Genomic DNA, 13916 nt, shown 5'->3' on the forward strand with positions numbered 1-13916 from the left:
AATTAACTAGAGTGAATTCTTTCTATAAATTCTGTGGCATTTAAATCTATTCCAATGTTGTGGTGAATAGCCTGCTTGATACACTGAACTTTTTTCATCAGTGCAATATTTATTTATGAAAGAAGCAATGAAAACTTTAACACAATATATTCATGGTTGACAAACTTTCAAAATGTTAAAAATAGAGACTATTTAAAAATAGTATGTTTAGTAAAATCAAGTCACCTGCTGTATTACCCAGTCGAACCTGAAGAGCAGATAAAGGAATCAGCCAACGAAATTTAAACAAATCCAGATCATTCTGATTATTACGGACATTACCTGCCTTTTTAAAAGGACAAAAAGAGAGGACAATTAAAAATATTATGCCAGAAACTCCTTGTTGTTCAATCTAAGAATATTGATCTTCACTTCTGTTTTTTTTTAAATGTGATAATATTAGAGAGGGCACTTGCCTGATTTATGCTACTTAATTACTAAGAACAAAGCTTATGTGTGCTTTTGCAAACTTTCATGTTCAGCTAGGATAATCATTTTAAATCTAAACATCTAAGGCTTTTAAAGATACATACATGATTTTATTTCTTCTGATAATTGATGTCTAGAGTATTATCCCTAAAATATATGCTCTTTTTATTCAATAACTGTAAATTCCAACTATATACTTATATAGATCACTCATGATTTATTAGTTCTCAAAATACTTACCAATTTCTTTTTTAATTTGCAGTTCTCTTTATACACCAAGATGACTGCCCGTTTGAAAACTAAGAAAGAGAAGATAACTTTTATTGGTATACTGCCATACTTTTCAGTACATGCTAAGTTACTTTTTAAAATTCATCAGGAACTGACAATGTGCATTAGAAATGCCACGGAGGAGTATTTCACTGTTTGGTCAAGGTCTTGGACTAAATTCCTGAACCTGCCAGTAATTTCCTAATAATATTATCACACACACTTCAAGCTCCATGTCAAAATAGGACACAAACTATGAATAGGATTATGCAAATGCAGAATAGATTAAAATAAAATATTAAAATCAGGTTCAACAGTAAGAAATATGCATGTATAAGAAACATCAGAGTTTTTTCCTGTAATACTAAAAACAAAATGAGATACCCTACAAACATGCTTGCTTGTTAAAATACATCAATAATTCTGCCATGTTACAACAACTATATTTAATATATATTAAATATATACTATATTACATACAGTAAGTAACATTCAATTGCAGAAGACCAACAGGAGGCTTAACAGCTGCTAAGAAAAGCTACATGACATTCATTTTAATGTTTGGAATTTGCTTTCCACATGAAATTGCTAAAAGCATCCATCTTTGGTACCTTCCAAATACTATAGTCTTATGTGTTGCCATCACAGTGCAACATCACCAAGTGCTGCTGAATAAGTGACAAGAGGAGAAATGCAAAGATCCGTTAACGAGAAGGACTTTTTCACTCAGCAAAAGTGTCAGTTGTTTCCCACTGTTGCTATGAAGCATTGGTCTGAAGTGGGCCAAGGAAATATTGAGAAATACCATACTGAAAGGGTCTGGCTGTGTTGAAAAGCCACGGAAGGACTAAAGTATCGAGTGCTAGTTTAGTATGAGAGTTCAGTTACAGGACTAGATGGAAGGAGACCACAAATTCTAGTCCTCCCTTAGACATAAAATGGAACAAGAGAGGAAGACCTCCTGCCCTACAACTCTGCTGTAGGAGATCTAATAACATTCCTAAAATAGATTTTTGACACACAGAAGTACATGAAAGACAGTAAAATTCCTGGGAGTGAATAGATCTGCTTGCTTATCCTTATATTTTATAAGTAACATCTACATAGCTTTGTTTCTTGAAATGCTTAGCTGGGTTGCTCAAAGAATAACATTTCGAGAACATCAAAAAAATAACTGACCACAGCTTTGACTCCAAGCAGCCCCTATCACAGACAGAATTAATTACGTCAATTCAGGTAGCCCTACAGTTGGAATACCTAAACCCAGCAATTAATCGATTTTGCATATCTAATCTTAGAAATGCAGCAGCCGAAAATGAACCCCTTTCATTACTGAATTAATCTTCAAAGTCTAAAGGCACTCAGCCCACCTTCCAAATCCCGACTGCTATGTTAATTAAACTAGGTCTACTTCTGTCTTTCTGGCCAATGGGAAAAAGTTAATGGTATGAATCCTTCCCTAAAGCAAGATCTTATGGGATACTAGACAGCAGGCACTGGAGCAGGTCTAGTATTCCCCAAATGGCAATGCTTTAATTTTCTGGTGGGATGAGAATTCTCAAAATCACCAATGCGACTCTGAACAGATTAGTGACTGGCTGTGTTAAGTCTATCCTAAAACAGCTTAACTTTCCAATTTTGGCGGGGAGGGAAGGGGTTTTAATAAAATTGATATTGATCACTCACCAAACACTGTGAGTTCCAACTCTTTTCTTGTTTTGCCCAACAAAACGAATGGATTCAGCCATGAAACAGTAGAGTGCAAAAGAAGTTCTCCCATGGAAAGTTCTGTGACCTAAAAAAGAAGGAAGGTTGAACAATTTCCTCAATAGAGGACAATCAACATTACACCAAAAGTTCACTGCAAAATACCCACTGGTTTTAGGAAAAAAATGTAAATTTACCATTCCAATGGTTTCAAAAAATGTCAGAGGCATTCTTTTTAACATGTCTTGGACTCCAGTTACTGCAGCAACCTGAAATCTTATTGAGTGCGGTGAGATTTACTACTAAGAGGATATACGCAAAGGCAGGACTGTAGTTTAAAAAAATTTGCCTTCAGAACATGGTGATGGGTGGTGATGGGTGATCTGTACCTCATAAACATCAGTTAAAAGCTAGGATGTGACTCGTTTGTATATTTTAATGGTACTGTGTAAAATAGATTACATGACAGAGAAGATAACAACAATCCAGACGATTTTCTTGACAGAATAACAAATGTCTGCTTATTGCCTTCCTTTCAGGAAATTGTTTTGAACTTCCCAATCCAAATGGGGGCGGGGGGGGAGATTCTAATATCTGTCTAAATCCATGTTTGATTTGATTGTCCTGCCAGAAATAAGGCCAATGTTTGACTGATTTGTGAATAAACCTTAAAAACAGAATTCATGCTTCCTTACCTCTTTCTCAGTTCCACTTTGGTCTGCAACTAGTTGGTCAAACACTGCACCGTAATCCTCGTAAATCTTTTGCATTTCATTGATGTGACTGGCCACCTTTTCCATTGCCTTCAGTGCTTCTGCAGTTTTGAAGGCAAGACTGTGATTTAGCAGGTAGTTACATCTAAATTACCAGCCATAAGGTCTCAGGTCAATGAGATACAGATATTACATTATGTCCTGCCCTCATGTATGGGGTTTTATATGATTTCACCCTTCTTGGCAGAAAGAGAAATTTCTATTTTTATGTAAAATCCTGTGTGGTGTTTTTGATTACTTTGACCACCAGGAGGCACCACCTCATTCGATTATATTTATTGGGACTTGTTGGACATAAATAGCCAGACCTTATTCTATTTAGGTCAAACCTGCTACTTGTACTCCCCTCAACATCTAGTAAGAACTGAACTGATTCACCCTCACCCTTGGATGATTATATACAGAGCATTAGGAGATACAGGTCCTTCCAATCAACACTCTGATGGAAGGGATATACAGAAGCTATCAGCTTCCCTTAATGTTTCAGAGCACATAGGATATACACTGCAAAAACAGGAATTCGGAATTCTATCTACCCATCCATCTCCCTGCAAAAGTGATCGTGGTGGAAGTCATATAAAAGGCAGTCCCATGCACAGGCACATGACATACTATAACATCTGAATATCTCTGCTCTGAAACCTTAAGGGGAAGTGGGCTGTATATTCTATTCTACAGCCTCTGTATATCCCTTCCGAAAAATGGCTTAGTACCATATCCCAAATAGCTTCTAAAGCTAATTCGCTGCATAAAATCATATATATAAGTTTAAGTCCTAGTAGAAGGTTTGGGCCCCATAACCTTTATCTCCGAGGTCTAGTTAACGATGAAACTAATAATATGGTATCAGGGCATCTAATTAAAACCTGGGTATTTAGCAAAAAAAATCAAAAACACCCAGAACAGCCAAATCTACCCCAGTATTTCACAAATCATGGGAAAGTTCATTCACTCTGATTGGGTTCACCAATCATCGTGAGTCATAATCATAAATCATAATTAGAAGAGACAGCATACAATGAAAGGCTATAATTTCCCAGGCCACAATCTGAGCTGTCAGAGTATCCCCAGATTATGGCAATCACTGTTGTGCAAAGTTCATCCCTTCCATTCTTAAACAGGAACAAAATGGGCTGAAACTTTTAATTCATTTTCCCGTGATTTCTCTGAGCAAACTTACTCAAGAATTTCTCACTTACCTACCTAACCACCGACAAGCTTACCCTAACCCAAACCCATATTTGGTTTAATTTCGCTATAATAGCAGGTAAAAACCAGCTTCACAACCATAATGATCTCATTTATTGCATTAAGCAGAACCAAAAAGGCGCCCCACATCACTGCTTATTGTGCTGTGTGATCTACATATGGTGTCACAATAAGTCATTGTTAAATTGCCTTGACTGGGAAAAATCTAATCTCCCCTTTGACAGAATGGCTGTAAAGAGATTTGACAGTAGCCTTTTTAAAAATAAAACAGTGACTACCCTTTTGAACTGTTCAGTAAAATAATTCCATTGATAAGTTATAGTTTGAATCTGGCTCAAATCTTAATTAAGCACCTGGATAATGCAACAAGCTGCTATTCGTCTAAAGCAGGGGTCGCCAATCTTTTGGACCTCAGGGACCACCAAACTCATAATTTTAGATCCCAGGGACCACTAACCGGTTCTGTGGGTATGGCCTAATTTGTGGGTGTGGCTTGGTCATGTGACTGGCTCGGCATGGCTTGTATGTAAATAAATATTTATATAAATATTGAATTTTTTATAAAAAGAGCAACTTTTACCCAAAATCAGGCAAAGCAGGCAGATTGAGTTGCTCACAGAATAACAGATTCATTCAGATCCATCTATCTGCCATTGGCTAGCTCAGTCTGTCACATAAAATTTGCTTGCAAGCAAACTTACAAAATTAACTCACAACACACCATGCATGTAAATACTCAATTTTTTATTTTTAAAAAAGAGTAACTTTTACCCAAAATCAGGCAAAGCAGGCAGATTGAGTTGCTCACAGAATCATTCAGTGATCTATCTTTCTGCCATCAGCTAGCTCAGTCTCTCAAATTTGCTTGCCGTGAGTCTGCATTGAATTTGCTTGCAAGCAAACCTTCAGTTCTAATGGAGGTTTGGCTGTGCTGAGCTGAAAATCTAAAGACTAGCTAGAAAGCAAGAAATCCAATCATTTCCTGCTTCCTAGTTAATCTAAATTTCCCGGCACAGCAGAACAGATGATGGTCGGAAAAACAGCAATTTAGCAGGCAAGTTTACCGGGTAAGGAGTGAGTGGGCGGGGATGGTTCCCGCGGGCCATGTGGGCAGCACAACCTTGTCTTTCTGCACAGCCTGGTTTAATTGCTTTGTGGGGCTGCTCTGGGGGTGATATTTCTCTGCAGCCCACTAAAATTTTCTTACGGCCCATCACTGGGCCGCGGCCCACTGGTTGGTGACCGCTGGTCTAAAGCAACCCAATGCACAAGGCTCTTCGTGTGAAGCTCAAATACAGAGATTGAGAAAACCGCATAATAAATTCTCCTTTAGACAGCTCAGTGCTAAATCCATGTGTCCGTTTTCAAATACTAATTCAAATATAAACCAAAACTGTTTATAAAGTTTTTGGGAAGTACCTGTGAGGTGGTAATGCTCCTCGCTTTCTACATCAGTCAGAGACACCAGTTCTTTCAAAAGCAAAGGGTATTTCAGCACTCTCTGCACAGGTTTGATAAGAAAAGACTCCAAGGTGGAAGAATGCTGTTTCGTTGGATTGCGTGCATCCAGAAAAGCCTTGAAAGTATTATCAGTTTTGGCTAAAGGAAAAAAAAAATGGAACAAAGCAGTTATAGTTGATATTATAAATAATATTCAACTACATTGCAATAGTTAAAAGCCTAACTGCTCTTTATTCAAAAATATCAGGGCAATTGACAAAGATCAAGGATATTAATATAATCCTAAAATCCAATAAAACAAAACAAAAATACAGCAGACTATTTAAATTAAGACAAACTATCCAACCAAAGTAACAAGACAAATAATGTTAATCTGGCACTGAAAAATATTAACGATGTCACAGTAGCTTCCTCAAATGAACAGGATTAATCAAAAACTCTCTTGGGTCTGATGGTTTAATTATCACTACAATTTTTTTATATATTGCCAAGATCTCATTTCTGGCAGTTTAAAGAACATTTAGTTCTGAAGTATGCAATATAATATTTGAAGATACCACTGTGCCAACAGACTTTTTTTTTTTAATTCTCCAAGCTCCTCACTCCCTGTGACTTTTTATATTAAAAGAGACTTTAATAAATAAAGGAGAAACATCAAAACACATTGCCAGATTCCAATATCATTTCCAGGAATATTCCTAAGTTCCCCAAAGAATGCCAAGAAATTAAAACCCATCATTGGCTCTATCCCTGGAGTTTGGTTGTTCTCCTATTACCCAGAAACAGGAAGAACATGAGTAAGGACAATAGAGTGGAATTTCAGCCCCAAAAGGTTGTGAATAACTGCATTAGATACAGAAGATGGATTCCACACTATTGGAAACCAATGAAGTTGTGTCACCTGAGCAAAGCCCTATCCATAGAGATGCCAGGCTGTTTCACATAACATTAAAAAAAATCTTATAATTTAAGTTCCTGAATTAAAGAAGAACTGGCATGCTGGGAAGTTGTTGGCCCAATCATATCTATTTTTCCAAAGGCTTTAGTGATATAATTAGAGCATACAATTAATGGATGCCTGCAACTTAGCATGTTGATTTGATCTGATGAAGAAAAGCTTGAAATAATACAGAATAATAGTAAGTCATAGTTGAATGCATCCTTCACATTTTTTCCATTATTTTTGTGAGATTGCACACTTTCACAACTCCAAACATATCTATCAATCCAGAAATAAACCACTCAATACTTACAGCACTGTGTATCTTTGCTATTCTATGTGTGTTAATATTTGCATTAGGTAGTAGAAAATACACACTCATAACGATATATCCCTACTGTTAACCTACAATTATTGTGAACTATTCTATTTATATTTTTAAACCAACATTAGAAAATGCAAATTATTACTTTCATATTATCTAAAGTCCTCAACTTACAGCCATTCTTTCAGCAACTGTTCAAAGTCACAATGGTACTGAAAAAAATGGTTTATGACAACTTCTCACAGTTACAATCATAGCAGCATTCTCATGCTCCATTTATATCTTTCAGCAAGCAAAATCAAGGGAGTGGAACCAGATTTGCTTGACAACTGTGAGATTCACCTAACAATGTTAAAAAATGTTCATAAAATCGAGTACAACTTGTTTAACGAAGCACCTTGCTTAGCAATGCACTAGCCTAAATTGCGGTTGTTAAGTTGAAGACTATTATTACTATCTTTCCATTCCAAAATTCATGACGGTCTCTGAATGATCCTCCTCTAATCACTGACCAAGATCTGCTTAGCTCTGATAAAGATGCTGTGTATCACATGCTTTTACAGCATTGTTAACCATGATACTTTTTTATCGAACGTAACAGATACTAAGAAGCAATTGAAAGTGTTAAAATGACTGATTTTCAATAAACAAACAAGAACAGACCCAAAAAAATTAGCTTGTAATCTTCCATTTCAATCGATAATTATGCCCCTGTAGAAGAAACTATTATATTCCACCACAAACTGTTCTCCAGTAGAAATGTTGCTTTAAGGAAAAGGCTGAGGTTGCTGTGGATATGGCTTGATTAGCTCTTTAAGTAGGTGAGACACACACCTGCTTAAGGAGCTAATCAAGCCATATCCACAGCAACCTCAGCTTTTTCCTTAAAGCAACATTTGCTTTACAACTGTGTGTGCCCGTGTGTGTGTGTGTGTGTGTGTGTGTGTGTGTAATGTAATGTGCCCTCACATCCATACATGCCTATATATGCTTATCTTTCAAATAAAAATACATTACACAAGGCCAGTTATATTAATTAAAAACAATGATTAGTCATATGTAAAAGCTATAATTATCATCATTAATTAAAATACAAAAATGTCAGCTATTAGTTCCAGAACATATAACTCATCAATGAAAAACTTTTCTAACCACACAAAATATTCTGTCCAATTCTTGCAGAAGGAACACATTATGAAAATGCAAGTTTATTCACAATTGGTTGGGCAAAACCATTTCTTTTCTTCAAATATTTCTTTTTTTCTTACAAATACTTTCATAGTTATAGTATGTAGTATATCACAGAACTCAATACACCCCCTCGCATTTTGTAAATATTTAAGTATATCTTTTCATGTGGCAACACTGAAGAAATGACACTTGGCTACGATGTTAAGTAGTGAGTATACAGCTTGTATAACAACGTAAATGTGCTGCCCCCTCAAAATAACACAACACACAGCCATTAATATCTAAACCCCTGGCAACAAAAGTAAGTACACCCCTAAGTAATAATGTCCAAATGGGGCCCAAGTAGCCATTTTTCCTCCCTGGTATAATGTGACTTATTAGTGTTACAAGGTCTCAGGTGTGAAGGGGGAGCAGGTGTGTTAAATTTGGTGTTATCACGCTCTCTCTCTCTCTCTCTCTCATACTGGTCACTGGAAGTTCAACATGGCACCTCATGGCAATGAACTCTCTGATGAACTGAAAAAACGAATTGTTGCTCTACATAAAGATGGCCTGGGCTATAAGAAGATTGCCAAGACCTTGAAACTGAGCTGCAGCATGGTGACCAAGACCATACAGCGGTTTAACAGGACAGGTTCCACTCAGAACAGGCCTCGCCATGGTCAACCAAATAACTAAGGGCATGGATTGCTGCAACCATGTGCTGTGGTCCGCTGAGACCAAGATAAACTTATTTGGTTCAAGTGATGTCAAGCGTGTGTGGCGGCAACCAGAGTACTATGACAAGTGTGTCTTGCCTACAGTCAAGCATGTTGGTGGGAATGTCATGGTCTGGGGCTGCATGAGTGCTCCTGGCACTGGGAAGCTACAGTTCATTGAGGGAACCATGAATGCCAACATGTACTGTGACATACTGAAGCAGAGCATGGTCCCCTCCCTACGGAGACTGGGCCTCAGGACAGTATTCCAACATGATAACGACCCCAAACACACCTCCCAAATGACTAACTGCCTTGCTAAAGAAGCTGAGGGTAATGGACTGGCCAAGCATGTCTCCAGACTTAAATCCTATTGAGCATCTGTGCGGCATCCTGAAAGGGAAGATGGAGGTGTGCAAGGTCAGGAGGCCCATCCAACCGACAATCAGTTGCTTGTGCTAATCAGGATCCGCTAAAGCTGACCAGGCTGTTTGCTGCAAGAAGGCAAACTGCTGGAATGCAGAGGCCGAAGGGTGGGGGCCAGTGGGTGGGTGGGGCTTTGGCAACATTTGCTGTATAAAATGCACAAACATTTCCACCCACTTTTTTTTTGGGGGGCTTATGCTCCGAAAAATATGGTATTCTAAGTCTAAGTCTTATAAGTTTTTTTCCTTTTCTTTTTAAAAAGCCTGATTTAATAACTAGCACTGGATCTACCCTATTTTCAAGTAAATAAATGAGCATACCCCTACACACACACACACACACACACCAGCAATTCCATAAGAAGACAGACAAACACAGATAGTCCTAAACGTTGTGCTTAGGAGTATCAAAAACAGATGCAGTTTTCAGACTCTTTAGCTTTATCAGAAGACCAATTGCAAAATTTAAGAAATGCTTTTAACACTCACATCTTAAAAAAAAATCAATTGCATTATTTTGCCTCATTTCTATCATACGCTTAGTTTACCTCAGGGAGATAATTACCTCTTTCCAGAACTTTCTGGACTTTGATGTGGTTTGCACAGAACCCACTGTATAATTTGAAGTGATCAGCATAATAGAGGAAAGAGCCTCCCAAAGAGAAGAGCAGTTTCTGAAACGAAGAAGGTGAGAAACTTATTTTAGAGGTGCCCGTTACCTTTACCTTTGTAGTTAAGCAAAAACTAACAATGCTCTTCAAAGAGTCATTCCTTAATTTGATAACACTAGATTTTTAATGTGCAGAGCAACTATGACAAACAATGCAAGAAATCATTCAAATCCAAGGCAGATGTGATGGAGTTTGTCCGTTCTTCAGGAGGGAAGGAGTGATTTCCAGAGGAGCAAAACACAGAGCGGTTTCGATATGCGTAGGTGTAAGAGAGTTAAGACAGCTCCTTCCTAGTAGTTCCCAGAGTGTATGTTTTATACAGGTAGTCCGCAACTTAAAACCACAACTGAGCCCAAACTTTCTGTTGCTAACCGAGACAGTTGTTAACTAGAATTTTGCTCCATCTTATGGCCTTTCTTGCCATAGTTGTTAAGTGAATCACTGCAGGTGTTAAAGTATGTAACATGGTTGTTAAGTGAGTCTGGCTTCCCCATTGACTTTGTTTTCTAGAAGGTTGCAAAAAGTAATCACATGACCTTGGGACACTGCAACTGTCATAAATATGAGTCCGTTGCCATGGGTCTGAATTTTGATCACGTGACCATGGGGATGTGGTAATGGTTGTTAGTGTGAAAAATGGTCATAAGTCACTTTTTTTCAGTGCCGTTGTAACTTTGAATGGTCACTAAACGAACTATTGTAAGTCGAAGACTACCTATAGTATAAGTAGTCTGCTTTAGTTTGGCAGGATTTCTGTCTACAGGTGAGTGGGGGTGAAACCACTTAGAAGAGTTTCAACATTTCTTTCTTGGATTTTGGACTCTGACAGCCAACTAACAATAAACAGAAAACTATATGGAAGTCATTAAAATAAAGGGGCATTATGATTATACTACATAGTTTTCCTCTATTTTATACTTCTACGTCTACCTTCACCCTATTTTGCATTCCTGAAAAGTTTTTCATTAAAAAAATATTCTGTAACTGATTGATTGTAACTTATGTTATTCTATAATTGCCTTTGATATTTATGAGTATGACTATATCTTGTCTTTCTAGTGGTTTCAAGTCAGTGATATGCAACAAACACAAATCAACAGAACAAATTAGATAATGAATACAAGATTTGCATGAACTAAAGCCAACAAATGTGATGGAAAGCGATTCACTGAAAACATGAATCATTTCAATTATGCCCCTCTATGATTAGAATTTCTTCTCTTGAATGCAATGCTTGTTTACCACAGGTGCTTAATTCATAGCCAGAATTAGATTAAGAAAGAAGCTAGGAAAACAGATGGCAAAACTTGTCATAGGCAGGAAAAAAAAACTGATGAAGTTTAAATGCATTTAAAAAGTGACAGAGAATATTCTGAATAATTTTATTATTGTAGAAATAATAAAACATTATTTTTAATTGTATTATCTTACTATTCATGCTTTTAACAATTAACTACACAAAACTCTTGTAATAAATGTAATAAAGAGAGAGAGCAGTAGGGATGACAGAAACTAACCCTATCCAGCAGGAAAGTTTAGTAACAGATCACAAATTTAAAATAGTTTATCAGTCAAGGTTCAGATATAAATAGTAGTCATGGTAGTGGTTACAGAACAAAGTAAAATGTCCTAGTAAAATTTAAATTATTAGGATTAATCCAGAATACCACAACAGGTTTGATGTGCAGTGTGCACATGTACTCTGATTTATGGGTCTGAAAGTAATTTAGGAACTTCCATAGTGATTAAAAGTAGACCTCATTCAGCAACCACAACTGAGGCCAATAATTCAGTAATTAAGCTAAGTATGCTTATGATCTTATTTTGCTTTACAGACCTGCACAGATTGTAAATGCAAGGATTTGTCCTAAAATTTTTTTTTCATTATCTTAGTAACTGAAAATGGTTGCACCATAGACTTTAAATTTCCTTGATATTCCTTCATTGCTTCCTCAGCAGAAAAGATCTGGAGATATTTCTGTGAAATATTAGGGGCTTTAGGGACAGAAGTCTCTGAAATATTAAGAGATAAACACAGAGATTCATTTATTTGACATAAACTCCTTCTTACCCATGCTGCTAGTGTGATTGTACAAACTAATTGACTCAGCTAGTCACTTATGGGATTTTCAAACTGTTCACCTGACCTCAGCAGGGTCTTGGAAAATATATTTCAAAATTTATTCCATAAAGGGAGTGGGGAGGAATCTTCCTAGAGAACGTAAGTGATTTTTAGTTTTATGCATAAAAATTATAACTGGAGAAAACATAGGAAAAAAAGGAAATCAAAGGGAATAATTATCATATTCCAAAATGTAATAAATTGTATTTACCCGAAACTGAGAAGGGGTTTCAAGTGTACTGAAATCACAGCAGGAAGAAATTCCATCTTCAAGGGTCTCTAAAAATACCTTCTGGAAATCCAGCATCTCTGGCAAGCTGCCAAATAAAGACTCCATCTGTGTGGAAGTAGGGAAAAATAAACATTGAAAAGATAATACTACTCAAGAAAAGAATACCTAATGTTTAATTGTATTAAGCTAGAGATAAACAAAGCGGTACACGACATTAATAAATGCAGAAAAACAAGATAATTTCTGAAACTAAAGACTTCTTAAAAATGTTTTTGTAAAGGAGGTTGGTCAACTTTGATCATCAAGGCATAACTAATGCAAAAAAAAAAAAAAAGCAAGGAAATATTCTTAAAATGTCTGATACAGTTGAAACGCTCATAACTTCCGAAAGATTAGAGAACAATTAAAATAACCATCGAAATATCTCACCTCATCTTGAGTAAGGAAAGTCTCATTCTGAAGAGGTTCCAAGTATAACTGGAAGAGGCAGCTCAGATCCTAGGGGGACATCAAACATTATTTAGATTTACATGTTTTTGAAAGCAACCTTCTTCTTAACATGTGAGGGTACAAGGTAATTGTTATGAGATAATGCTTTTTTTACTTAGGTCACTGTAACACTTCTAGGGAAAAACTACTGTATTTGTTGAGTGTTTATTATATGCTGTTTTAGCTATCGAAACAATAGCATATTAAAAAATACTTAGCTATGCATTCATCTATATCTATATGCAGGATATTAGGCAGCATTCCCAAGAAGGGAAATTTCTTAGCAATCCTTAACAAACCAAAACCAAAGCTAAGAATGTGACTAGATCAGATCTGGTGATTTGTTCTCCACTTCCATTATGCTACATCTTCTGCCCTCAATCTCTCCCTCAGATCTTGTTTGTACAGATAGTCCTCAACTTATGACTGTAACTGAATCTAAAATCTCTGTTGCTAAGCATGACAGCTGTTAAGTGAGTCTTGCCCCTATTTTATGAACTTTCTTGCCAGAGTTATTAAGTGAATCACTGCAATGATTAAGTAACGGGACTGTTAAGTGAATTTGGCTTCCCCAATTAATTTGATTGTCAGAAGGTGGATCACAAGACTCCAGGACACAAGACCCCAGGACACTGACATAAATATGAGTGAGTTGCCAAGCATCTGAATTTTGATCAGGTGATCACAGGGAATGTTGCAATGATCGTAAGTGTGAAAAGCAGCCATAAGTCACTGCCATTGCAACTTGGAACGGTCACTAAACAAATAATTGTAAGTTGAAGACCACCCATATATAATTCAGGCTTCCTCAATTTGGTGCCATCCAGAAATGTAGAACTGTAACTTCTATCATTGCTAAGCAATACATTTGGAACAGGATTGTAGAACATCATGGAAATGCACCTGTAGCTACTACGTATTTCTTTTCCCAAAGT

General features: G+C 36.7%; 1 protein-coding gene across 3 annotated transcripts in view; it reads right to left on the minus strand.

Annotated features, from left to right (window-relative positions):
- Positions 1-13916, minus strand: part of TIAM2 (TIAM Rac1 associated GEF 2) — a 74685-nt gene that overhangs the window by 4618 nt on the left and 56151 nt on the right. For all 3 annotated transcript variants that reach the window (XM_026705033.2, XM_087939188.1, XM_087939204.1), the window contains 8 exons: positions 12922-12990; positions 12472-12597; positions 10033-10141; positions 5847-6026; positions 3141-3259; positions 2425-2533; positions 709-767; positions 226-325 (listed from right to left, as the gene is read on the minus strand). In XM_026705033.2, coding sequence (XP_026560818.2) covers positions 226-325; positions 709-767; positions 2425-2533; positions 3141-3259; positions 5847-6026; positions 10033-10141; positions 12472-12597; positions 12922-12990 — 871 coding nt within the window. The remainder of the gene's footprint in view (positions 1-225; positions 326-708; positions 768-2424; positions 2534-3140; positions 3260-5846; positions 6027-10032; positions 10142-12471; positions 12598-12921; positions 12991-13916) is intronic.

Source organism: Pseudonaja textilis, chromosome 1 (assembly GCF_049901715.1).
Source record: "Pseudonaja textilis isolate UNSWEBS1 chromosome 1, rPseTex1.2, whole genome shotgun sequence".
NCBI classification, from domain to species: Eukaryota; Metazoa; Chordata; class Lepidosauria; order Squamata; family Elapidae; genus Pseudonaja; species Pseudonaja textilis.